The sequence below is a fragment of the Vulpes lagopus genome, chromosome 21 (genome assembly GCF_018345385.1).
Source record: "Vulpes lagopus strain Blue_001 chromosome 21, ASM1834538v1, whole genome shotgun sequence".
In the NCBI taxonomy this organism is placed as follows: domain Eukaryota; kingdom Metazoa; phylum Chordata; class Mammalia; order Carnivora; family Canidae; genus Vulpes; species Vulpes lagopus.
The window spans coordinates 36,126,314-36,153,719 of NC_054844.1; the positions used below are offsets into that span (position 1 = coordinate 36,126,314).

The 27,406-nt window shown below is 37.6% G+C and overlaps 1 protein-coding gene across 4 annotated transcripts in view; it reads right to left on the reverse strand.

The window, feature by feature from the left end:
* Positions 1–27,406, reverse strand: part of NELL2 (neural EGFL like 2) — a 378,038-nt gene that overhangs the window by 82,791 nt on the left and 267,841 nt on the right. For all 4 annotated transcript variants that reach the window (XM_041736868.1, XM_041736866.1, XM_041736865.1 and 1 more), the window contains 2 exons: positions 17,842–17,964; positions 13,947–14,042 (listed from right to left, as the gene is read on the reverse strand). In XM_041736868.1, the coding sequence (XP_041592802.1) occupies positions 13,947–14,042; positions 17,842–17,964 (219 nt within the window). The remainder of the gene's footprint in view (positions 1–13,946; positions 14,043–17,841; positions 17,965–27,406) is intronic.

The window sequence follows — 27,406 nt, forward strand, 5'->3', positions numbered from 1 at the left end:
TAATTTCCTTCAAGAACTTTTCCTTTGCATTTGCAACTTGATTGTTTGGCATATGGGGCTTAGCTTTCAACCTATCTTGGTTTTTGACATGACTTCCTCACTAAACTTAATCATTTCTAGTTTTTTATTTAAAGTGAGAAAGGTGTGGCTCTTTCACCTGAACACGTACGAAGCCACTGTAGGATTATTAATTAGCCCAATTTCAATATTGTTATATCTCAGGGAATGGGAGGCCCAAGGAGAGGGAGAGAGATCAGGGAATGGTTAGGTCAGCGGAGCAGTCAGGACACATATTTACCAACTAATTTTGATGTGTTATATGGAGGCGATTCATGATGGCCCAAAACAATTACAATAGTAACACGAAAGATCACTGATAACAGACCACCCTAACAATTATAATAATTAAGATAAAGTTTGAAATATCATGAGAACTACCAAAATGTGACACAGATGCAGAGAGTGATGAAATGCTGTTGGAACAATGGTGCCAATAGATTTGCTTGACACCACATAGCCATAAACCTTCAATTTGCAAAAATACAGTATCTGTGAAGTGCAGTAAAGCAAAGCACAGTAAAATGAAGTATGCTCATACTTACCTTTCAAGAATGTAAACTTGAAGATAAATATCCAATTTCAGATAACACATTTATTAATAATTCCAAGAAAATCTAACAATTCTCCCATTTTGCTCCTACTAAAATTAACTGATTGATTCTCATCTTATTGATTTTAGACACTTAACTAATCTTGCCTTTCATGCAGTGTAGGGTACAGTTATCTGCGTAACAGATTCAGCACCCTTTGGTTTATAATTAAGTTTTATGATTTATGGAAAGAACCTCCTTCCCATCACTCACTGAATAAAGGCTATGCATTCTGTAATATGAAACTTACTCTCGATTCTTGCTTCGTTAGGGCTGTTCATAGTCACCTACGTTTTAATTAATTTCTTTTGGTTATAAATGTTCAAAACCAAGAAGATCACAATGAATAATAAGTTTTCTTGTTTACAGAGTCCATTTATATTGATTGATTTTTCAAGCAAAAAAAAGTCAATTATGGTCAACTGATTTTATTTTTTCTTGAATTAAACACTTAAAGAGAATGATAAGAAGTAGTAAAAATTTACTCAGCTTCATATAAAAAGGACAAGCTAAGGTTAATTTTAAGACTGGAGTTGGGCCTTTTAAAATCTGAAGAATAAAAACATGCTTGAGTGAATGATTTATATTTAAAAGGCTGCTCAAAGCAAATGAAAACACACCTCATCGAAGAAGGACAAGAAAGAGTTCCACATCTTAAAAGACTAAGAATATCAGAGAATTTGTTTAACTTGTTTTGTTAAGGATTTCTATTAAACAGGAGGTCCAAGTTCATTCCTATTCAGTCTTATAATTATCCTCAGACATGAATATTGAGAAAAATCGGCAATGAAAACCCTGTCTAACACTTGAGAGTGTACTTTTCACACATTTAATCAGCTGTTTGCTTGCCTCCTAGGTCCCACCAGTAGGAGTTTATCATGAAGCCTTCCCCTGTAAATTACAGCTGCTGGGATTACAGCTCCAGAATTCATTCTTTTGAAGAGAAATTTCTTCTGGGGTTACTATACCAGACAAGATTAGTAGTTAGCAATCACTTAAAAGGTATTACTATTATTTTTGAACCCACCTGTTCTTTCTTGGTTATTTAGATAAAATGCTCCCCTGGGCATCAGACAGAGATAAAAACTCCCAAGAGAGAAGAACTGCATTTTACCTTCTGCATCTTCATACATGTCACGTTGTGCTGTGCGTGCACAGGAGCTTAATAAATGTTTAATTTAGATAATTTGGCACCTTTATTCCATAAAGTTTGCTGCCATTTCAAAGGCATTTAATCATCTTTATGATGCAGTGGAGGCCAAATATCAGAGCAGATAGAGGGCAGATTAATTCATCAGCCCTGGGCAATGATTCCTTTTCCCCACTTCACTGACTATACAGCCCAGAGCAAATTATTTAATCTCTGTGAACCTCAGTTTCCTCAGCAGGTAATAATAACTATAAAGGGTTATCATAGGGATTAGGAATGAGGTCCTAATAATAGCTAACATTTACTGAACCACTTCTGTTGACTCATTTCCTCAATAATGCAATAAAATAGGTATTCTTATCATTCCATTTTAAAACAAAGAAACTGAGACACATAAAATTAAGTGATTTGTCCCAGTCCACAAAGGCAGTCAGTGGGAGAGCTTGTAATTATACCTAGAGAGTCATCTTTGCAGCCCCTTCTCAAATTCTTAACTATCAAGCTACAATACCTTTTTATTATTAAAGGAAGTATCCTTAGACATACAGTTTAAAATAGCTACTATTATGAAAAATTGAAACAAGAGTCCTAGATTACCTCCACAAACTAGGCTATCTAGATCCGGTGGGTAAATCCCATGGGCCCTATGTTTCCTAACATCTGGTCATCTAGATTCGATTTGAACCTGCAGGCTGGTGCGTCCCATTTTCATCTGGTTCTTATGATCAGCATATTTTTTTGAAGCTGCTGGTTAATTTACTAGTTTTGCACACACTAGAGCTACATAAGAACCTAATTCAAAATCCACACACTAGTTTAGCCCTTTGTGTATTTGAGGGTAGTTTCATGCTGCCTTTTAGTTTTCTTATTTCGGTTCTTGGTTTATTCAGGTTTATTCAACTATCCTCTTCTACTATCCACAAGAGCTTCCATCTCCCAGCTAACTTTTCCCTGATCACACTCCCATTTGCCAGTAACCTCTTAAAATCTGTTGGCTAAAGTCAACACAACATCCTATTGTGGATTAAGTATATAGAATTCAGGGAGACTATTACTTATATTGTTTTGTATACTCTGTACTAGCACAGGCTAAATATGCATTTTACTTTGGATCATGCTTGGAATCAGCAGTCAAGTAAAGCATGAAACTATTAAAGTTCTCTATCTTGTGTAATTGTTTTTTTAACCCAAAGGCAAAGGTGCACTTATATTTCATTAATATTCATTGCCTGCCTACTAGATGCAAAATGTGATGCTAAGTCCTATGAGAAAACAAAATCGTAGATTTCACCTCGACTCTCAAGGAGCCCATGCTCCAGTGGGAGGGACCAAGTAAAAGGGGAGGAGGGGAAGGCAACCGAGGAAAAGAAGAAAAACAAGGGTATGGCGAAAGACATAATGAACATAGATCCAAGATGTAAGAGATAAGAATTAGGAATCTAAAAATAAAATACTAGTAGAAGCAATGTAGTCTTAATGGACAGGACGACTACAGAAGGTACTTTCATACGTGTGCTACATGTCATAGTGTTAATTTAATCTCATTGTTCCTGGAATCTGAATAACTTTGGATCTTTGTTCTGTCTTCTGTCCTATTAACTAACCTCCGCAAATCATTTGTAAATCTGATTCACTTCTTTGACTTGACTCTATACCCATTTTGATGTTTAACCCTTGTAGACCATATTTTCATTTAAATCTTTAAAAAATTACCTAGAATATATTGTATTCTCTCAAAAAACAGTGAGTTATTTATTTTTTTTTAAGATTTATTTATTTTAGAGAGAGAGCACAAGTGGGAAGGGGAGAGAATCTCAAGCAGACTCTGCACTGAGCACAGAGGCTGATGTGGGGCTCCATCTTATGACCCTGAGAATATAACCTGAACCAAAACCAAAAGTTGGAGGCTTAACTGACTGCACCACCTAGGGGCCCCCCAGAACAGTCACCAATAAGCAGATAAAGATGATTGTTATGAAAAAAAGTATATATCTCAGTGGCTTCTTCCACAAAGCTTCCATGAAGAATGAAATGGAGACTAACCATTGATGAGGACCCTTTAGGAAAAAGTACAGACTCTTCTCAGGAACATCAGAAATTTAGGGAAGAGAAAGAAGCAGCCACATCCCAGCTCTATTCCTATTGAATTCCATAAAGTTAGTCCTCTTATCATTGTTTCTTCCTTTGTTCCACCCCATATTCATATAACCACCATGCATTTCCCCTCACTGCAGATTTATGAGTGACTAGAATTTCTCACTCCCAGCAGCATCAACAATATCATACTTATGTAACTTTCTTTCTAATTCCAGCAATATTGAGAACCGCATAACCTGAAAACCTTTCTACAAACACATGGCTTAAAAATATATTATATTAAATTCATAAGTCAGCTCATTTTTAAAAAATGGAAATTCCTATATAGCTCATGAGGAAGCTGAACACCAGATCTGGACTCTCACATGTGAGAGCAGAGAGGACCTGGTCCCATACAAGGTCTAAGACTTCCTTGAACGGTTCTGCATGAGTTTAAGTATAGGATAGAAACACACACACAAAATACCCACTACACAAAAGATTAGGAGGAGACACTATTTTTGCCTATACTCAGGTGGGGAGAAAAAATGTTTCTCTTAAAGAGTTACGAGATTCAAATTTCTGTCACTAGTGTGTATATTACCTGACAAGGAAATTGACACAAACATCAATTGTAATATTTCTTACATACCTGGGAGGCAAAAGCAAGATTTCTCTGGAGGGAAAAGACCTCAGGTTTTACGGGTAAATCTTCAATGAAGGTAACAGTAGACATCAAAAGCACAAAACACAAGAGGAAACACTGCATCAGGGGCAATAGTCAGCAAGCATAATAAAAGGCAGATTTAGATCCCCTTAAACTCAGATGATAGAACAATGTGATAAAGATGACAATGTAAGTAAGCATGTTTAAAATTGTTAAAGACATAAAGGAAGGAATGAAAAATCACAAGGATAAGAACAAAGGGGAAAAGTACCAAAAATTTGAAAAAGAGTACTCCTAGAAGTGAAAAAGATAGTTATTGAACTAAAAAAAAAAAAAAAAAATCAATGGATCAGCTAAACAAAGGATTAGACAAAGCTGAGCAGATAACTGATGGACTAGGGGATAGATATGAAGAAATCACAAAGGGCACAGCACTGAGAGATAAAGAGATGGAAAATACCAAAGAAAGTTGAAGAAATACAGAAAGATAAGAGTCTACATATATCCAACAGGAAAGCCAGGAGGAGGAATAAAGAGAATGAGAGAGAAACAATGCTTAAGGAGATAAGGACTGTGTTTTCCAAAATGGATAAAAAAGATGATTCCTTCAATTCAATAATCTAAAGGATCCCCAGGCAAGATAAATAAAAATAAATTCAACTCCAGGCACAAAGCATTTGTGAAACCACAAACCCCAGGGAAAAGGTGATCTTAAAAGCAATTAGACAAAAAAGGATTTTCAAATGAATTGCAATCAAACTGACAGTCGACTTCTACACAGAAGCCTCAGAGGCCTGAAAAGCAATGGGACACCTCCTTCACAGTGTTCTAGAGGGAGAGCAAGCTAGAAATCGACACCTAACTAATTTAAGAGTAAAAATGGCATAAAGCCCATTTCAGACCAAAGTGAGAGTTTGCCACTAACAGACCCACCCTGAGAGGGTACTAAAGGAGGTCCTTCAGGAAGAAAGAAACAGAGCACAGAAGGTAGAAAGAGAATGCAAAAATAATCTGAGTATAAATTAAATGTTGTATCTTTGAGATATTCTGAATTAAAGAAGACTAGGACCCTGGTAACTTTCATGTCTTTATCATGTTCACATGTCTTCTCAGGATATGAAGTCTGTCCTACTATCACACTTTAATGAATAAAAGTTCATCATTTACATTTATCTATGTAAAAAAATTTGGAATTTATGAATAAGAAAATTACAGAACATTTCCAATCAAAGTATGGGGGTGCCCAAAGGAAGAGAAAGGTCTGGTCCCCAAAATGTAGATTCTTATTGGCAACCACAGAGGTACAGATTAAAATCTGCTCTGATAAGACTGGCTTTCTTATTTAAATCACTCTGTCTAATGAGGATATAGTGATAGTATGAGTTCCAAGATATATTGTTAAGTGTAGGAAGAAGCAATGATTGGTAAAAGGGTATAAAGAAAATTTACTTTTCATTATATGCTCTTTGTCCTTTTAAATTTTATACTATGTGCATATACTACTTGTTGAAATTCTTAACGAACTATCAGTTGATTAATTTTAGAATAATAGCAACTAAAAATATAAAAATAACTTTATTTGGTTTGTTTTGAGTAATAAAAAATAAAAGGGGGAATGAATCTTAGGAATTCAAGGGTATACTATAATATGTTATATTCATAATTGACTCACTGAAAAAAAATATCAATTTTTTAAAGCAAAAGTGAAGATCTTTTCCAAATTCCCAAATAATTCCATTAGGCTTTTTTTTCTTGGAGACCTGCCCTCTAACAGCTTGAAAGCTATTTTTTCCCCCTTACATTAACTCCATGATATGTACTCATTTCCAATGTTAATTAGGTAGGCCTTACAATAAAAGAGTCTGAAATATTTCCCCATCAGAATTGTTACCTATTATACATGACTGATACATGGAAAAGAGTAAGATTTTTTCCAATTAACCTGAAGGACTTGGAAAAATGACTTTGAGATTTAACACTAAGAACTTTTAACTATTTTTTGAATAGTACAAAGACTTAGATTTCCATAAAACATTAATTTTTAAGATATGCATTGGAATCAAAATAAAGCAATTTTAAGTAAATGTAAAGAACGCAAATTGCTAAATTAGTAAAACTATACTTAAAGTTGGTTTATAAATGAATCAAGAAAACTAGAATTGTTTCTTACTCCTAACCCTTATTTATAATATCTCAGGGTATCTCCAGCTAATGCAATGGAATCCAAAAGCTTCAAACAGTTCTGTACATAAAATTTTACTTAACATGTATAATACAATCACATCAGATATCATTTATTGAGTACTTATCACATTCCAGAATGATGCTGTATGCCTTGCTTACATTATTTCATTTAATTTCTAGAATAAACCCATGAGATAGATATTATCACCCATTTCATACATACAAAAATTAAGACATAGAAAAATGAAATAACATAGAATAGATCACACAGCTAGTCAACAGTGGAGCTAGGACTCATGCCGATTCATGTGTCTCTGACTTGAATTTTTTATATTCTTAACCACTATGTTAAGTGCTTCCAGGAAGCTCAGGGTTTGGCATAATATTAATCAATTAAAGGGTTATTTTGCAAAGGTTAAGGATTGCCTACATAAAGAAAAGATAGATATTAAATACCCAAGTTAATTCATACTCAGTACATGGTCAAAAAGCCTTCAGTGAGAGTTCTTTGGTTTCTTCTTCTTTTTTTTCAAAAAAAATTTATAACAAGAAAAAAATCACATTGAGATCTAAATCCCTAATTTATCCAAGGTTCATTAAAACACACTCATTCATCAAATATGATTCAATCACTTTTATCATTAGATAGCAGGTTTAAAGACCAGAAGCATCTCAAGAAGTATGACTGGAGAGTCTATCTTAAGCAAGGTAACAGATCCGTCCATGGGTATAGGATCCCACATTATGAAAACCACCAAATGATCAGCTCTGAGTCTTGTCTCTCCCCTTCAGAAATTCAAATCTGGAAAAGTGACTTTAATAGACACCGTGAAGGATCAGAAGCTGAACTTCCTTCATCCTGGGTCTTCTTTATTACAATAAAGTTTATTGAATAGTTTTTTGCATATAAAATTTGTATTTGTTTAGCTAGAAAAAAATGAATTCAAAAGAATACTAAAAACCAACACCTGTATTGATAAAACAAAGGTATCTAAAGTTTTTCTTTCCTTATTAACTATATTATCTCAAAATTCTTCCTAAAATTCTCCTCCCAGAAAAAGATACACATTTGGTGATGGAATTTTGCTTTGAATCATCTTGGCAAAAAAAAAAAAAAAAAAAAAAGTATGCTATACCAGAAATATTTTGAATTTTCTCTTGCTTCGAAGTTTTTTTCTTCCTATGTGAAATGATATAAAATAATGTAAGCTTCTGAAAAATATTCCTTTAAAAGAAAGCTACATGATCATGAAATTGAATCAATATGTTCCTTTAATGGTGAAAAATGTGCTAATTTAACCATATCAGGAAATATAACACAATTTGACATTAATAATAAATGCTAACTGTACATACAACTAACAAAATAACTTTGTTACTATAAATGAATTAACGGATTTTTGATTACCTACACTATAACAGTAATAATGTAGACTTTTAAAAATCAATCAACCTCCATCAGTTTATAGTTACCTTTGAAGTAAAGCAACATTCATATATGCCTCATGCTTAATTTTATCACTTTGAAACTACAGATATTAAAAAGCTACACAAACACTTAGGAATGCAACCTGAATTTATATTCATTTAACTACTCACTAAAAATAATTAAAATCTCATCTCCATGTTTTGATCTGTGGCAAAGAAGCCCATTATTTTACACACAGAAAAAAAGAAGCCATTTATCACCAAAATGTCTAATCTCCTCTTCTTTGCTATTACAGCCTATCTTTTTTAGCATTGCCATTTGATCCCAACTTTTCCCCAGTTATAAACATTTTAATTTGATTTAAGTCGGCAGTTACTTATAGGGGATGTCACATCTCTTCGAGTTATGCTGTAAATCATGACTAAAAGATTTACTTTTAGTATACTAAGACAGCTTTGCATATTTAATGAGGTCATCAGACACATGTTTGCTGAGGTTTAGTGATTGTGCAACAAATATAGGATGGCAATGAGAGAGCTGTGAAACCTCTGCATAGAGATTTCTAATACATTTTATTGAGTTATCCAAGAAATAATCACCCTGCTAAATCCAAGTTAAACACCTGATAGAATATTAGGATGTTTAATTAAAAATGAAGTTATGCTGTACATGTGGGTGATTTTACACAGTGGCTAAAAAAGAAGGCCATGAAAAATTAATTTTGCTCAGTAGAAAATACACATAGCAGCCTCTTTGTGAAGTTGGTAAAAGGATTCAACCATTACAGTACGATAATTTATAAATAGACTCAATAAATTAGGGAGGGGGGGTTAGGGGGGACCTCAATAGAGTAACAAGGGTTGGTAAATGTCATGCACATTAAGATTGTCTTTCAAGAAACTAGTAAATCCTATTACTTCCTGCTCAGCAATACCATTGTGAGGGCTCAACAGAGGGCCACTGGGGCCAGGAATTAGTCTCCTTTCTAAGCTATAAGGCACCATCTAGCTCTAGCAGGCCAAAATTTAGATAAAATCTTGACAGTCTTGATGCTTTCTCTACCTTGGGAGAGAAAAGCTGCTGTGGTCTTCACTGATGAAGACAACAGAATTATTTGGCAGTTGAAGGGGTGGGGAAAACAAAAAGAACAGACCTCATGAGAGGTAATTGGATAAATTCCTGATCATACAGCATGGAATAGGAAGGAAGGGAAAAAGGAAGAAAGGAAGGAAGAAAGGGAGGGAGGGAAGGAGGGAGGGAGGAAGGAAGGAAAGGAAAGGAGGAAAAGGAAGGAAGGAAGGAAGGAAGGAAGGAAGGAAGGAAGGAAGGAAAGAAGGAAGGAAGGAAGGAAGGAAGGAAGGAAGGAAGGAAGGAAGGAAGAAGGGAGGGAGGGAGGAAGGAAGGAAGGAAGGAAGGAAGGAAGGAAGGTAGGAAGGAAAGAAAGAAGGAAAAGAGAAACACTAGACTTTGAATCAGTTTACCTGAGTTCTAAATTGCAGACCAGTATCTATACTGAAACACCTTATATAAGTCACTTCACCCTTCTGTGCCTCGATTATGTCATCTGCCATATGAAAGTTTAGGACCAGATGACCCTGAAGGCCTCTTTAAACCAATGTACAATAAAGTCCAGGAAATATGTATGCAGCCACATCATCTTTTACCTCCTCATTTAATTGGCCACTCATGTATGTCTTTATTTATTCACCAATATGTTTTGAAGATTCATAAATGAACAAGATACATACTTCACCCCCATGAGACTCAACGCCTAGGGCTGTAAATGAGGTGAGGAGATGGAAAGACAAGAGGGTGAAAGCTGGGTAGATAAGCAGGAGACAAATCTTGAAGGGCCATACAGGTCATGTCAAGAAATGTGAGGTCAGATATTTGTGCTCAGATATTCTATGGAGAATTGACTGGAGAGAGATATACCTGAGAGCCCGGAACTACTGTAATACCAGCCAGAAGGCAAAGAAATAGACCCTAGTAAAGAGAATCAAAAGGACTTGATGGAAGATGAAAGGGGATAAGAGGTGGGTGATTCTTTCTTCACTGGCCAACAAAACTTGGTAGATAAGGCCACTCACTGAAACAAAGACTAGAAGTGAAGAACCAGGGTTTGTTAATAGAAGAGGGAGAAGAGGTAAGCCAAGGGCCATTGAAATGATGTGTTCAGTGTGGGGTCTTGAGATTTAAGGTCCCCAAAGAAACATACAGGAAGATACTGGATATTTGCATCTGGATCACCTTCCACAGGTGGTGGAAGTTCTCCTTATGAATCATGGAAGATTCTCTTCCTAGTGGTTTTAACTATTTAGAAATTATAGAACTCCTATGCCATCTTTAAAAGCTCTGAATTCTTTCTGCAGAAAAATGTACACATACATATATATTCAGGGACTTCATGGACCCCCAAAGCCCATCCAGAGACCTGCAGAGGTTCAGAAATTCCAAGTTAAGGATCCCCACCAGAGGTGGAAAGAAGGGAGTGGTTGAAAAGGAGGTAACTCAGTTCCTCCACCTGATTAGATGAGACAATGTTAAAAAATGGTTTGATTGTTTAAATAGTACCAGCAATGCTAGCCAGAAGATATGGCAAAAAAAACTGGCCTAATAATCACAAACCAGTTTAATTTTCCTGCATATTCAGCTCAACTACATTTTTCAACCCCCTCAAGTCCATGTGATGAGTTCTTACCAATGGTATGTGAGAGGAAGGGACATGTATGTCATTTTTGGTCTGAGGCGGTACCAGTGGGGGTATATTCTCCATGCTTTCTCTGCGGTCCTCTTCTCTGTGGCAATAAAATCTCTGTGTTGGGCATGACTTCTTCATCAAAGGGCAACAGCCAGGAGCCTGGCTTAAGCAGGCCTAATCATAATGCCCCTGAACCCTCCCCACCACCACATTTGACATATCAAACTGAGATGTGAATGAGCAAACACTTTTTGTAATAGTCACTGAGATTTTGTGACTTGATCTAGAACCTGATGTTAGTTACCTTTATTAATGAAGTAAATACCAATAATAACAATACCTCTCATATGTAAGAGCCATAGGTTAATAAAAATAATTTTACACTATCTCCTTTAGTTTTCTTTACAGCAACTATATTACCCTAAAATACCTATAGTATTTTATGTATTTATTCACTTTCCTACTTTAGATCCTCTAACTCAACTAGAATTTAATTTCCATGCAGACAAGACCTCAGTTTTGTTCACTGCTAGACCCTGTTTCTAGATCAGTGCTCAGCATATAAAAGATGCTAAATAAATGTTTGTTGAATAAATGGGTGAACAGATTATTTCTGTGGTTCTCCTCTAGATTTATTTTTTAAAAGGCACAACTTCTATCTATAACTATGTCAACGAAAGTGATGGTGCTAGAAGGGACATTAGGATCCAACCTGGAGTAATAACTCGGACAGATACTTTGAGGCAAATATTATCATTACAACTCCTCAGGAAGGAGACTGGAATGCCTTGCTTCTGAAATAGTGAAATGTGGTATTAGGCCAGGAGATGCTAGAAGGCAGAGACAAACTATTACCCATGTCTTAAAGCACCAACTTAACTCAACGGTACTAAGTAAGTTAAATATTTTCATATATTATGGAATAGAAATGAATGAATTTTTAGGGAAAGACATGAGTTTTTTTTTTTAACATGAGTTTTTGAAGAAATGCTATGTACCCTTGTGGTGGGCCTTTTCAGGATGGCCCTGAGTGAAGACATTTTCTCTCCTGGCAGTAGAAAGACTTCAGAAGAAACTTTGAAAAACGCTGATATAGATTTAAAAAAAAGAAACAAAAACAAAACCTGCCTTTAGAAGTGGAAAGACCTTTGTATTCAGCTGTTAACTCTACAGCCTTCCAAAAAAACTCATCATTCTGAACCCAATATTTTTGTTTACAAATGGAGGTAATACCTATCTTGAAAGAGACTTGTGAAGAGTAAGGTGATATATAGATAGTACAAGACCCTGAGAAGTTATGTAACTTGCCCAAAGGCCATATAAAAAGTAAATGGTAGGACTAGACTTTGAACCCACATGTGTTCTGTCCTCGAAGCCCTTGGCTGCTATATTCAGTTACTTAGAGTAAGTCTGGGATTGCCTTCATATAGACTGAACGTTCAAAGGTAATTAGAAATAGTTAAATATTTATTGGGTTATTTTTAACTCCCTAGTTTTAAATTTTACATTGCTAAGATCAATCTTACTCCATTTCAGATTTTCACACTCTCATATGAAACATTTTTTTCTAGTGGAAGAATGATATGCAGAATTAGGCATGGCCATTATTCATCTCAGATGTTCTGGGACAGCCTTTATTTCAAAATTACACACTATGGAGATGTCCTGAAAAAGCCAGTATTTCTGTATCCAGACTCTATACTAGAAGCAGCACCAAATACCATATTCAGGAAACATGGTCACCACACACATGCAGGAGGACCACAGTGTACCTTGATGTGTTTGGGTGTACTGATGGAGGCCACAGCATAGAAACATTGCAGAACCGCTGCACTAGAAGTGCCTGATTTTGACCTAGTAAATCCAACGATAGTTAATTACCAGAATTCTGTATTTTTAACAAGTTTTAACAAGCCTTCTGGGTGAGTCACATGCATAATGGGTTTGGAACTCCTGATTTAGGAAATGAGTCCCTTAAGAATCTCGCATTTCCAAGATGCCCACTATACATTTTCTATTAGAGACCTTTGTAACCAAATAGTCACTGAAGTTTGAAGAATATCACTTAGAGGTACTTATAGAAAGAAATAATCTAGTGATGCAAGCCCTTCTGTGGGCATCCTTCTGTGCACGGTGACAAGACCTATTCAGGGAAATTTTCACTTCCCAAATGGTCCAAACACTTTCTGTCTCACATTCTTTATCTGTCAGCATTTTATTAAACCAGATGACTCTGTAAGTGGAGTGAGGACATGCACCATATCTATTATATAGAGATTTATGGAAAGTAATGTAAGATGGCAATCAGCAATCACTAGAGGTCGCAGCTTTCTCTTTGGGAGAATAATGGAATTTTTGAGGTCATCTACTATTAGAACCCACTAACCCAAAGCAATCAAAACCACTATCAACCTGATTTTAATTTAAGAGCTAATGTCCTCATGGTGTGTTTTCAATTGACAAAATATCTTAGCATGGGTCATAAGATATATGCAGACTGTACAATTGTATATATTATGTAATATATAATACATATATATCTATGTTTCTAATATTAGTATCCATCAGAAAGAGCGAGTTCAGAATGAACTTGGATGAGGAAATTAGAAAGTAGCAAACTTCAGATATCTTGTAAATAAGTAACAATGGATGAATATTGAATGAGCCCTGCAAAAACATTAAAAATTCTCAAATGTGGATGCAGGAAGTAGTATGTCCTAGGAAGTGAGCTGGCCATAAACTTGAACTCTATGCTTTAATATAGTCATCCAGATTCTGGGGAAAATGGGCTCCCAATGAGTAAAATGAAGTATGAAGTCACAAAATCCTGCCCAATCCCACATATCTTTCTTTAAAAGTTCAATATTCTCCTAGTTATTATAGCTGCAAAACCTCCATAGAATGACTCTGGGAAAATGCCCAGTGAGTACGCATCACTGAAACTTCCCACCTCCTCCCTCCCAGCGCTTCCTTATTAATGGTGCCTTGCTTTGAGAGCCACTTGAAACTTGAAACATTATTTTCCTCATGGATTACTTTATACATAGGCGTAAAAATTCATTTCCTAGAAGATGGAATGATATTCTTACCCGTTTCACAGCTGGGCCCAGTGAAGCCTTGCGGGCAGGCACACACATTAGCGGCAATACAAGCTCCTCCATTTCTACAGCCATCTTTGCAAAATGCTAAAAATAATTCAGATACATGACTTTAGCATTTTCAAGGTGTAGTTCAAGGTACTCCAAACCCAACTTTTCTTTATTCCTTTGGAGATGTGGACATCAAATTATATATGCTATTATAATTTCAAATTCATAGAAGATTTTCCACGAAGGTAAGAAACTTCAACCCATTTTGTAAAACAGTACTCTTTTCAACATTACAGAAATATTTCACCTGCAGAATAAAACGCTACCTTTTCTTTTAACAAAAGACTAACTTCACATAACAGGAAGACATGAGAATTAGAGTTGCATCTCATTGTAACAGTCTGGCTTGACATTAAAAAATGGCAACTATCCTAGAGTTTTCCCAAGGGGGCAAACTACCATCTAGAGCCTGAGATAAAGAAATAGGCAATGATCGACTCCTATGAGACTCTGATCATTCTACACTGGCCGATGTGCCAAGTGTTAGAGAAATGCCCCATCTTTCACAAAGCTCTAAATCAGTCCAGTGATGAACTGGCCAATGGTAAGAGTTTGCTGTAGTGGTCTCAGAAGGAGCCTTGGATTCTTCTGCTGAGAACGGGTCAGTATCCAGGATCAAGAGCAAAAGCACTGAAAAGCCTGTTGTATTACAATGGGTTTGTGAGTGAGGGGAATTTTCCTATGATTAGGAAAAGGAGCCAAGATCTAGCCATGGCAAGGGTGATCTTTTGAGATGTGCTGCCTGATTCAAAGCAGACGAGAAAAACAAGATGGGTAAGACTAAGTACCCTGAGATGCTTCTCTTTCCACTTGAAGCTTGTTCTCAGGGGCCATTCCCTCAGCCTGGCAAGGTCTTTTTTTTTTTTTTTTTTAATTTTTATTTATTTATGATAGTCACAGAGAGAGAGAGAGAGGCAGAGACACAGGCAGAGGGAGAAGCAGGCTCCATGCACCGGGAGCCCGACGTGGGATTCGATCCCGGGTCTCCAGGATCGCGCCCCGGGCCAAAGGCAGGCGCCAAACCGCTGCGCCACCCAGGGATCCCTCAGCCTGGCAAGGTCTTTAAAGGATGAATTAGATCAGCTTTTTCCAGGCACTGGGGTAAAAGCTTTTTCTCTTGTTTTTGGGCATGTGCTTCCTCTCCTTAGTTAGGGTGAACTTTCTCTGAGTGGTAAAATGTAGACAACTGAGATTCTGGTGCTGAGTTAAAGCAAGGGGCACTAGAAGCCATCTGGCTTTTCTGGCTGTAGGTCCTAATCTATCTTCATCCTAGACAAAAAGCTTACTTAGGGACCAAGGATTTGCAAAGAGTTTGGGAATGTAAACCTCCTAAGTATTAAAGGGTCCATCTACGAAACCGTGTGTATATCTTCCTTGGAATGATGTGTAAGGACACAGCGCAGGACTCAATGATTCAGATCCTACATCTACACTACTTAAGAGTCAGCATTTGACCTTCCCAGCAGGATACACACATGAACTGGAGCACCTTTATTCAAACAACGTATAGTCTGAACTTCGAGCGGAAATTCTGGATCCCATGAAAGTTCCTCTTCCTTCAAAGATTAGATTTACCTGTGTGCATCTGCTCATGAATGCAAGAGTTCATTATGATCTAAGCTTTATTCTTCACATTAACAGAAATAAGAGTGAGAAGTTGGGCTCTCAGATGAAATCTTAACCCTCTTCCCCTGCAAATTCTCAGCATATCTGGGGGCTTTGAGGAAGTCCTAGGCATTCAGTTACCCTATGCAATGGACTTTAAATGTCTGGCCTTTCTCAGGACTTGTCTAGTTTCTCTGACAAAATCTTTTGGGATTTAGACCTTAAAGTGAGCAGGCCTGTTCATAATGCTCTAAAGATTCCCATAGACTTCTACAAAGCAGAGTAATCCTCTGGCCCATCGATACCTGCATCCAATGTAATACTGGAGACTAGATCTTAAGACCAACACTCATTAAAAAAAAAAAAAAAAAAAAAAAAAAAAGGGCAGCCCAGGTGGCTCAGCAGTTTAGCGCCGCCTTCAGCCAAGGGCGTGATCCTGGAGACCTGGGATGGAGTCCCACGTCAGGCTCCCTGCATGAAGCCTGCTTCTCCCTCTGCCTGTGTCTCTACCTCTCTCTCTCCTCTCTGTGTTTCTCATGAATAAATAAATAAAATCTTAAAAAAAAAAAACCAATGCTCATGGGCCATCCCTAGTTATTTCCTACCTCCAACATACACAGTGTCATAGCACATTGTTTTTTTTTTTTTAAGATTTTATTCATTCATTAATGAGAGACATACACACACACACACAGAAAGAGAGAGGCAGAGACACAGGCAGAGGGAGAAGCAGGCTCAATGCAGGGAGCCTGACATGGGACTCAATCCCTGGTCTCCAGGATCACACCCTGGGCTGAAGGCGGCACTCAACTGCTGAGCCACCAGGGCTGCCCATAGCACTTTGTTTTTAGCAAACTCCACGATAATGGGCACTTGTATTTGAGAAATGGGTAGTTTTTATACAAACAATAAGAAAAATCTATATGACATAATAAAGACTATGGACTTTAGCCCATGGGAGTTTGTGCAAAATAGAACCTCTATATCCCTTGTGAAGTAGGAGGCAAACCCATTTGATGAAGGAAAAGAGGGCATCGGTGAAAGAGTAAATTAGTGGATGGTGGTGCATGATTGCTGGAATATCCACCGATGGAAATGAAAATCCATAGGCTTTTTTTTAATAATTTTTTTAACTTTTTATTTATTTATGATAGTCACAGAGAGAGAAAGAGAGAGAGAGAGAGAGAGAGGGAGGGAGGCAGAGACACAGGCAGAGGGAGAAGCAGGCTCCATGCACTGGGAGCCCAATGTGGGATTCGATCCTGGGTATCCAGGATCGCGCCCTGGGCCAAAGGCAGGCGCCAAACTGCTGCGCCACCCAGGGATCCCTCCATAGGCCTTTTAAAAGAATTACCAATTAGTACTGACAAACCAGTAAAAAATGGAAAACCACAACATAGGGGCCCAATATCCCCAGTGAATTAGTACTCAAGAGCTCCAAAGAGAGTGGAGAAGAAAAACTGCCAGACTGATCCCAACAGAGATATTTCAAAGTGGATTTTGGTAGTAGAACAAATGAGTTGACTGCACTGCCAAAAAAAAAAAAAAAAAAAAAAATAGAGCTGTCACATTTAGATTGAAAAATTAGTATTGGAACCTGGGAGGAGACTGGCAAATTGAAAGAAAAGGAAGGGTCAGAGAGATTGAAGAACAAGAGTCATGGAAAGAACAGATTGGGCAGACTGGAAGCAGGAGGACTTGGGGTAAGACAATAAAAAGCTGAGGGATGCCTGGGTGGCTCAGTGGTTGAGCATCTGCCTTTGGCTCAGGCCGTGATCCCGGGGTCCTGGGATTGAGTCCCCCATCGGGCTCCCTGCATGGAGCCTGCTTCTCCCTCCGCCTATGTCTCTGCCTCACTCTGTGTGTCTCTCATGAATAAATAAATAAAGTCTTAAAAAAAGAGACAATAAAAAGTTGAAGTTTAAGATTTCACATGTGGAATGGTTCCGTACAATAGTGCTGGAGCGTGATTATGGGTATGGTCTGCTGGACTAGAAGAGAGATGGAAACCACAGTGGTGGAGGTCAAGGACCATCAAATCAATATCGTTGAACAGTTTGGCCACTTAAACACCACCATAACCCGGGAGGGAGACTGTGAGCCACACTGCAAAGCTCTCAGTGGCTGCGGGAAGTACCCAGGAGGGAAATAACGGTGATGAGGAGCGGAGTGGGGTGAAGATGGACTGCATTACCCTAATGGAACAGGCACTAGTGTTTAAATCTTTTACCTTTGCATGTGGTTCCATTCCCCGTATAGCCTGGCTTGCAAACACAGTTGTGTCCTCCAACAGTATTGAAGCATAAGGCATTTTCATCACAGTTGTGCTGATTTGTGATACACTCATCATGTTCTGAAATGAGAAATACCATCTTGTTACTCAAGGCTAGATTTTCAAAGAGACCGCATTTTAAACTGTACCTGCATCTTGGTTCTTTCAAACACAGACCTACACAAAGTATATATTAAAGAAGAGCTCCTCTTTTTGAAGTATTGCATACTTTTCTGGACAGGCATACATAGTTTATACACTCACAAACCTTGAATGCAAAAGGATTTGGACAGAAGACCAAGAGGACGAAGGGATGGAAGAAGAAGAGAGGCAAGAGTGTGGATAATTCTCAGAAGTGGATCCCAGAGCCACTGTATACAGTTGCTGTGGTTGTTATTCTCATGACATAAATCTGGTCCCTAACCTTTCACCCTGTAGCATGAAAAGGGTGCTAGGGAAGGATGTGAGAGTGTATTGCTTCATGAATCCTGGCCTGCAGGAAAATGGAGTTGAAGCTCTGGGAGTTAGGGTGCAGTTAACACCTGTTAACACCTACACCCCTACTTCCAGACACAAAGAGACACACGCAAACTACCGGGAGAATATCTGATCTCCGTAGGAAGTTCTCTCCTTCTGCAAAGAAAGCATCTGAGTTCTGTTAAAGAAGACAACTTGCCTTTTTGATATGTGCAAAGGCAAACTTTAAAACATACAATCAATATGATGCTTCCTTTCACTGTGTGCAACTTGACACTTCAGAAAGCACTGAATCATCTGATTCTCCCAGCACCCCTGTGAGAGAGGCAGAACCAATATCATTATGACCATATTAAAAGTGAGTCAATAGTGGCTCAGAGCACATAAGTCGCCTGCCCAAGTTCACAGGAGTTATTAGGTAACGTTGGAATTCTAGCTCAGTGTTCAGCAAAAATATAAATGCAGGGAATAAAATGCAGGGAAAAAATATACATGCAGCGAATATGAGAAAGAAAACAGATCTGACATCAAAATCCAGATGAGCAGGAAATGAAATGTAAGTGAGGAAATGTATACAAACTAGTTCAGCAAAATCCCTACTGGCACTACTTATCACTTGGTCTCTTACATAAATACTACTTAGACCTAAAATTAAAAATATATTTTAATCCACTTATATTAACTGAGCTATTAATTCACTAGGAAATAAATCATCAAAGCAAAAAAGATATATTTGCTCTTCATTTTAGAACTCTGTATTCTAGACAATATATGTATTATTCCAGGCAATATATTATAATAGTAATGTATCTCTAACTTTGGAAAAAGTTGCTTTTGGCATGTTGGAATTAGACTAAAATCACTTCATTCAACTACTAAAGTAGAATGCTATTTTTTTTCAAATAAAGATGAACATCTTATACCCTGTGTTGTATCTAAGCACAAAGTTATAATAGTTTGAACTATAGCTCTGTAAACAAAATTCTTAGACGTTATTCCCAATAATCTTTCAGAGGAAAGAGAGCTCTCAATCATTAAGGTTTTAGAATTGCATGAATAGATATCTTATCCTCCAAATCCCTGGCTGAGTTTCCAAATTGTACAAAATTCCACCTTTATCATCTAGTATCAGGAACTTTTAGAGTTTTTATAAATTCATGCCTATCGATAATATATTAGAAAGTACCTGGATTACACATGGGTCTCCTGATAGGGGCTACCGTTGGACCACTATAAAATTTCAGAGGGACAGGAATGGGCAGTCTACCTGCCTCTGGGTTGGGCTGCCTGAAGCAAAATAAATCTACACTCTGAAGTTTGCACCTGCTGCCAATTTTCCTCCCAGTGCAATTCAAAGTGCTGCAGTTAATCCATAAATCTCTATATGGACAGCCGTAGGCTCTTTAAAGACAGCTGCTGATTGATTTGATGCTGTTTTCATCTCAGCCTTGGTTGTCTTCTTAATTAGACGGAACTCACTGGGTAGAGGAGGGACCTAACAAGATGCAGTTTAGCACCTAGTATGATAATTCCCGTACACTTTAATTAATTACACAACTCGGTATCTGGTTACTGCTGTTGTCATTTACTCCCAAGGTCACTGAAGTGGGTAAGCGTGCTTCTGAGCAATCCAAGTTTCCAAAGACAGTTTTCAGGTTTGGAAATACACCCACGCACACTTTTACCCACATCGTTCCCTGTGCCTGAGGTGCCTGCCTCATGGATTCTCCAAGCAGACTCCTACCACTTCTAAAGATCACACTAACAAGGCTTATTTTATGTACAAATACATTTCTTCCCCCCTATTGCAGAGTTAGGGACTGCTGGCTATTTTCCCTAGCAGCACATACAAGGCCCTGCTACCATATTTTATCAGAAATGTCTATTTCTCCTTGATTCTCCATCTTCATGCCCTACTGGGAACTGTTAATTTTTGGACAAGAATTTTGTATTTTTTAAAAATATTTTATTTATTTATTTGACACACACAGAGAGAGTGTGTGTGCACAGCAGAGGGAGCAGCAGAGAGAAAGGGAGAAGCAGGCTCCCCGTGGAGCAGGGAGCCCAACATGGGGCTCAATCCCAGCACCCTGGGATCATGACCTGAGCTGAAGGCAGGTGCTTAACTGACTGAGCCAGACAAGCACGCCAAGAATTTTGTCCTTTCGTTAGTACTTCATTTCACTTCAGCATTCAAACGATGTTTCTTAAATAAATAATTAAAAGAATAAATGACCAGAGGCCTAAAGCTAGGAAATACTTCCTCTACCTTTATAATTTAAGCTAATCCCAATTTGTTCAGTTGTAGACAAGACGCCACATAGGAGGCCACCAAAAACCTAAACTGTGTTTTTTTCCTTTCAACTAATTTACTATGGTGATATTCTATTTGGGATATTTCAAATATTAATTAAGGTAGCAAGACATACTTTGAAAACAGAAAGTATTAATTCCTTTGCATGGTCACTTTAGAATTGTTCACACTACTTAGAGTTGGTTACACTTACTATCATCAACTAACAGTAAATTGTGACCTTAGAAAAAGTTTTTAAAAATGCCTATGTCTCACAGAAGAATTAACTTTAATTTGATAGCCCTTCACAAAACAGAATGTGAATGAGGCAAGGAGCAAATATTCTATAAGGTCATCTCAATAAATAGTTAATTATTGCTGCTCTCTCTCCAGTTTTGGTCAAATGTCAACTTCTTGCCTTTTCCCTGAATCACAGATCCCTAAGGACTCCACCAGTAGCCCACTAGTCAGTCTCCCCTTTTTTTAATACTTCCTCCAACATTTGTAACATATAATAAATGAAATAAGGGGGAAAATCTTAAGATAAAATTTAAATCAATATCATGTGGCAGTGTTTGAGAAGAGTGCGGCAGGATGCAGCAGTAAATGAATTCCAAGTTTTATTTCACATATATTGAAAAGCAGACATTTCAGATGTGATGTTCATAATATCCAGCTTCAATGCTATTTTCACATCCTCAGTTAAGACTTCCACTGTTTTCATGTACTTGAGAGTCCAGGTAAAAGCTGGGATTGAAACCAAATACAACTTTCTGTAACTGGTCTTCATTAAAAATATTAGCATATGATTATTTTAACCAAAACTGATCACATCTTGTATCGACACATTTTAAATTTAAATAAAATGGAAAAACCAACATTCAGGAAGAAAACACCACCACTCAACAGTACTAAACAAAAGTAATGTAGTTGTCAATCATCACAGTATATTACATGTAGAATCATTAATCTTACAGGGGTAGCTGGCAAAGAATTGTTCTATGTGGCATAATTTGCTATGCATCTTTATGTACTCTGTAAAACTGATTTCCTACCAGTGACAAGGGTCAATATATTCAAATTTCTCTACAGAAAAAAAAGTGATAATATATACACTTGGACTTATCTAAATGCAAATGTCACATAGAACAACAATACTTTAGTTTCACTGATCAACTCCTAACCTGAGTAGCTTAATGTCTCAAATCATTTTAAGACTCCATACCTAACAGGTCATCGGTCATAGTTACATACAGTTGGACTTAAATTGAGCTTGAAATTTGGTATTCATATCGAGCTGTTTCCAGAATGAATGTACTATCTAGAGACAAAAATGGCCACGTTAAAATTCATACGGCTTTTCTTACTATGTTTTCAACACAGACATACAATACACATAGCACATGTTCTGTTCAAGAATCTCACTATGACACAAAATGCAAATACTACGGAAAATAGGAGCAAAAAGTAATTTAAATAGAGCTACATCTTAGTTCAATTACATGCAATTTTCTTCAAGGTCCGCCATGTACCACAATTTTCTTGGGATTAAAAATATGATTATAAAAATATGTGATTATACATGGTAGCTCCCTCAAAAAGCTTCTAGTTTAGTTGGGTAGATAAGACAAAAACACAAAAGCCTTTAATATGTGGCTTTGTTATGAAAAAGACCAAAGTGAAGAAGAAACTCCTGTTTACAGAGAGCTCCAGAGATCAAAAGGGAAAGAAATCATTTCTCATTGGGTCAGACAGGAATTCAAGACTGACTTCATGGAGAATGGAGCATTTGATGTGGATGTTTTTATGTGTGTAGGGAAGGTGCAGACTCTAACTGAAACAGTACTTCTTTTGTTTTTGGAATCTCGAGGCTCTTACACATCTGAATGAACCTGAATGATTTGTAAAAACCGTAGCTACAATTCAGTGCCTACTGCATACCACGTACTTCGTAATATACACTAATTCATTTAATTTTCATGTTAATTAGGAAACACTATCATTATTTAAAAAAAAAAATTAAACTGGGCTTGGGGAGGTCAAGTAGCTTGCCTGAGATCACACAGCTGGTAAGGGTAGAGCTGTGAATCACAACATCTGACTGCAAGAACTAGCCAGTGACTGGCATGCAGTAGGACTGCCTGACACATTTAATGTGTGTGTTTTCCCTAATCTATTTTTTTAAAAGATTTTATTTATTTATTCATGAGAGACGGGGGAGGGGGACAGAGACACAGGCAGAGGGAGAAGCAGGCTCCATGCACAGAGCCTGATGTGGGACTCAATCCTAGGACTCCAGGATCATGCCCTGAGCCAAAGGCAGGCGCGCTAAACCACTGAGCCACCCAGGGATCCCCTCTAATCTATTTTTTATATCCCAGTGTTCTCCTTTGCAATTGTCCAGAGGCTTTGGGTTTTAATATTTATACCATTTAACATCTTTTCATTATATATGGAGTTCTCCATTGCTTCCCAACTAGGAAGTTCTCTCTTTTTTGCATTATTTAGTATTCTTAAGACATTAAGAGCATTAGTAAAATTATAGAAGTCCTTAGGGCAAAGGCCTGAAGTAACTTTCTGTTCATACTAAAATCTGTATTTTCACAAGATTGAGGGAAGTTTTCAAAAGAAAAGTAAGATACCTATAAGGTCAAGTACAAACACTTGCGAGACAAAGTGACTGGCTCATAGGACTTAGACTCAAGCACTCATTCCTCCAATGCAAAAATCTCTGGAAGTTCAACACATTAATGCAGTTTGGCAAACAGACACCTCCACTATCCAAGAGTTCTCTCCTCTGACACCCAGCCAGGCCCTGGCAACAAAGTCCACTGCTTTTGGATAATACTGCTTCACATCCCCCAGCAATCTACTAGATCCTTTGACACTTTTACACTCTAGATTCTGCTCTTCTGGTAAGAGATTATAATACACATTCATTATCCTCAGAGAATCTTTCTTTTCCTCTGATGGATTTTTTTCAGTCACAAGAATCATATTGTCTATGCTGCATCTTCTATTCTCCTGTCCAAATTCCAGAAATGTTGGGAAAACAGCAGCTATCAGAACATATAGGTTTAAGTGCCACAAAGAAAGCTTCTTTACTTTCCCTGACCCAAGTGTTTCTTGGAATATAAATTTACAATGAGTAAATTCTTTCTTAGAATGTGGCAGGATATGGCTCTAGGCATGGTGACAACCTACCTCAGGTCTTAACTATTATCTGCTTATTAGAGGCCTGGGAACAAGCTCCCTCAGGCTTAAGCCTGAATAAATCGGAGCAAGAAGACCCACAGAAGCGTAAATTAGGAGTTGTTAAATAAAGCCATCAAACTATTTGTTTAGAAGGATGATTTACCTCAAAAACATAGAGCTACTTAGTCATTTTCCTCTTCTATATTTCTGTAGACTAGATTGCTTGCCGTAAGGTATCAATGAGGTTGCAGAAACTCATCCATGAATTTCATTCATATGTGTTCCTACCAAAGTAAGTAGTTACCTACACCAGCTGGTAAAGAACCTCAGAACAAGATAGCCCACCAGTCTGCGACACTAAGGCCTCTTACTGGACTCTAAAAAGAATGGCAACATTGTGAGTCCTCAGATAAAAATGCCATTTCTACTTATGAAATTAAACAACACTTTGGACTTGCCCACAGTCCCTTACTACATTGACACAATAATCATTCCATGGCAGATCTTTGCAAAGATTGAGCACAGACTGAATTTAAAGAATGTTCTGTATTACAATTCAACAAATGGTAGATGATTTGGGGGTCTGTCAGAAAGAACTGGAACTCCTTCTTTACCTCACCCTCCTTCCTTCCCCTTGATATTTAGTAGTCTGGTATACAAAGACATTGGGTTTGCTGGCACCAGCAATACATTTCTCTGCAATCAGAACATGTATGTCCTAATGACTATTGACTCTTGGGGACATTGTTACATTCACTGAATGGTTTGAAATGTCTCCCATCAACTGTTCTATACTAGGATCATAACTAAATATAAAGGACAATGGAGAAAAAAATGAGAAAATGACATACTATTTTAATGATCAATCGCAGGGATGCAGTATGATGTGTAGGTTTTCTAGACAGGCTTGATTTTTAAAAAATATTTTATTTATTTATTTATTGGAGAGAGAAGAGAAGAGAGAGCATGCATGAACAGGGGAAGGGGCAGAGGGAGAAGAAGGAGAAGCAGATTCCCCATTGCATGCAATGCCCCACTCCAGGCAGATCCCAGGACACTGAGACCATGATCTGAGCCAAAGTCCAACGCTTAACTGACTGAGCCACCCAGGTGCCCTACAGAGGCTTGATTTTTGGTGCCATTGTCTCCTAGTTCCCACTGGCTTTGAGAAAATAAGCCAATCTTTCTAAGTTTAAAATGAAGAGATTAAGACCTACATTAGAGAACTGTTGTAAAAAGTACACTTACATGATGGATGTAAAGACCCTGGCAAAGAATAGTCACTTGATAAATATTAGTTGCTTTCTCATCTTATTATCTACTTCAGTGGAAAATTTCTTTTGCCTCTATTAGCTAAATAATGTCCTTTCTTTTCTATTTCAATTCTGTGGAGAAAATGTAGATGTCTCACAGAGCTTTCTCTTTTCATACTCTTTTCTGAAATCAAATGCATTTTGGACATTTCTTTGATTTTAAAACTTACTACTCTCTATGGTTACATCAAGGGGAAAAAATGCCTGCTATCATACTTACCAAAAGCTATTCACTTTGTTTCTTACAATTACCTTAGCCACTTTATATTACAGAGAAAAATCTACCACAATGCCATTTTAACAGAAACCTAATTTTAACACTATTAAAGGGACTACAAGAAATTATACTTTAACCCTATTCAGTGTCCACATTGGCAGCAAACCCACTAACACTCATTTTTAACACCCAAGTATTTTTAATTCACTAGTCACGTTTCCTGTTCACTGACCACACCAATTCAATACTGACTTCTTGCTATTCTTCATTTTGTTTGGCAACTAGGAATTTGTTCAGACTTCTTTTCCCTGACATGCTTGGTTTGTTTTCTTCTAGTCCTTTCACTTGTAAGCTCAGTCACTCTTCGTAATCCTTATTTGATCAAGAATCTTAACAACCAAAGCACACTCAAATTTCCCCTCTATCTTTACAATAGTTTTGCAAGGTAATCCAAATTCCGATTTTACAGCAAAAAAACTTGCTTTGCTTTCTTCTGGCATTTCATGAAATAATCTTTGTCTAGATACATTGTTGGGCACCCGAATTCTTGTGTTTGTATACAGATGATTTATACTTTTTCTTTCAAGGCATTTATGGAGCTTCTCTATGTGATTCGAGTGCTCTGGAAGATGCAAGGCTACATGAACACCATGGGGTTCATGACCTCAAGAAACTTTTGAACCATCACAGGATTGGTGATATAAACAGATAACCATGATATATCTCAAAAGTGTTCAGTGCTTTAAGAGAGAAAACAATAGTAAAAATAATGACATTAGCTAATTATTGAGTGCTTACTAGATGCTAGGAAGCACTGTACTAAGCATTTCATATGCATTATCCCCTTCAGTCTTCACAAAAACCTTTCCTGGGAGGCACTATTATTATTCCTGTTCTATAAACGGGAATCTAGAGCTTTCTTAGAGAAAATATATATCTTGCCCAATATCACGTAGCTAGGAAGGACAAGGCTAGGATTTGCCTTCAGTGTTTTAAAAAGCTACAACCTGGGCAGACCTGGTGGCTCAGCGGTTTAGCGCTGCCTTCAGCCTGGGGTGTGATCCTGGAGACCCGAGATCGAGTTCCACGTCCGGCTCCTTGCATGGAGCCTGCTTCTCCTTCTGCCTGTGTCTGTCATGAATAAATAAACAAAATCTTAAAAAAATAAAATAAAAAGCTACAACCTATAGATGATCTCATGAGGCTTAATGAGGGAGAGGTGGGAAGGGTCTAGGAAAGTATTATGTAGGCAATAGGCCAAACAAGTGAGTCTTGAAAAATGGGAAGGGTTTTAACAGGAAAAGGGGAAAATGGGGAAGAGCATTCTATACGGTGAGAACACAGGTCCAACAGGTAAAAGCATGGACTATGGCAGGGTCCTGAAGTGGCCGAGCTGGCACAGGTGATGACCGTAAGGAACAGTGAGGAAATAAGTGTCTATAGGAATACATGATTTTATCTGGCAGGCAATAAAAAGCCACTTCCAGCTGTACAATAAAAGGTGGCATGATAAAACAGGGGTTGATTTTTAGGGAATTAACAACACATAGAGGAGGAGAGACCAACCCTCCTTAACAAAGTGGGTGTCCTAATGGAAGCCAGCATCATTCTCTCTCTTTTAAGTTCCTCTTTCTTCCTTTGATTCTTCTCCTTTTGAGTCAGAATTAGGTTATTACTGGGAGTTGAGACAGGAATCTGTACAACATTGAGAGGTGAAGCAAAAGGGTAAAGAGGAGGAGGAGAACGGAGGAAAAGCAAATAGAATCTGAGTGCTTATGACCTGGCAAGCACTGTGCTGAGCAATGTATATATGCAGCGTAGGGAAGTACCACAGGACACAGAATAGTTGGGAAGCGAGCGCCAAATCATAAGGTTCAAACCCCTTTAAGTCATTTTCTTCATCCCTAACCCTATGCTTTTGTGGAACACAATCATGTTGAGGAGAGGGACAGAATAATGGACAAAATCATGGTGGAAGAGGAGTAAACGGAAACATAGAACTGATGGATGAATCCCAGTAAATCAATT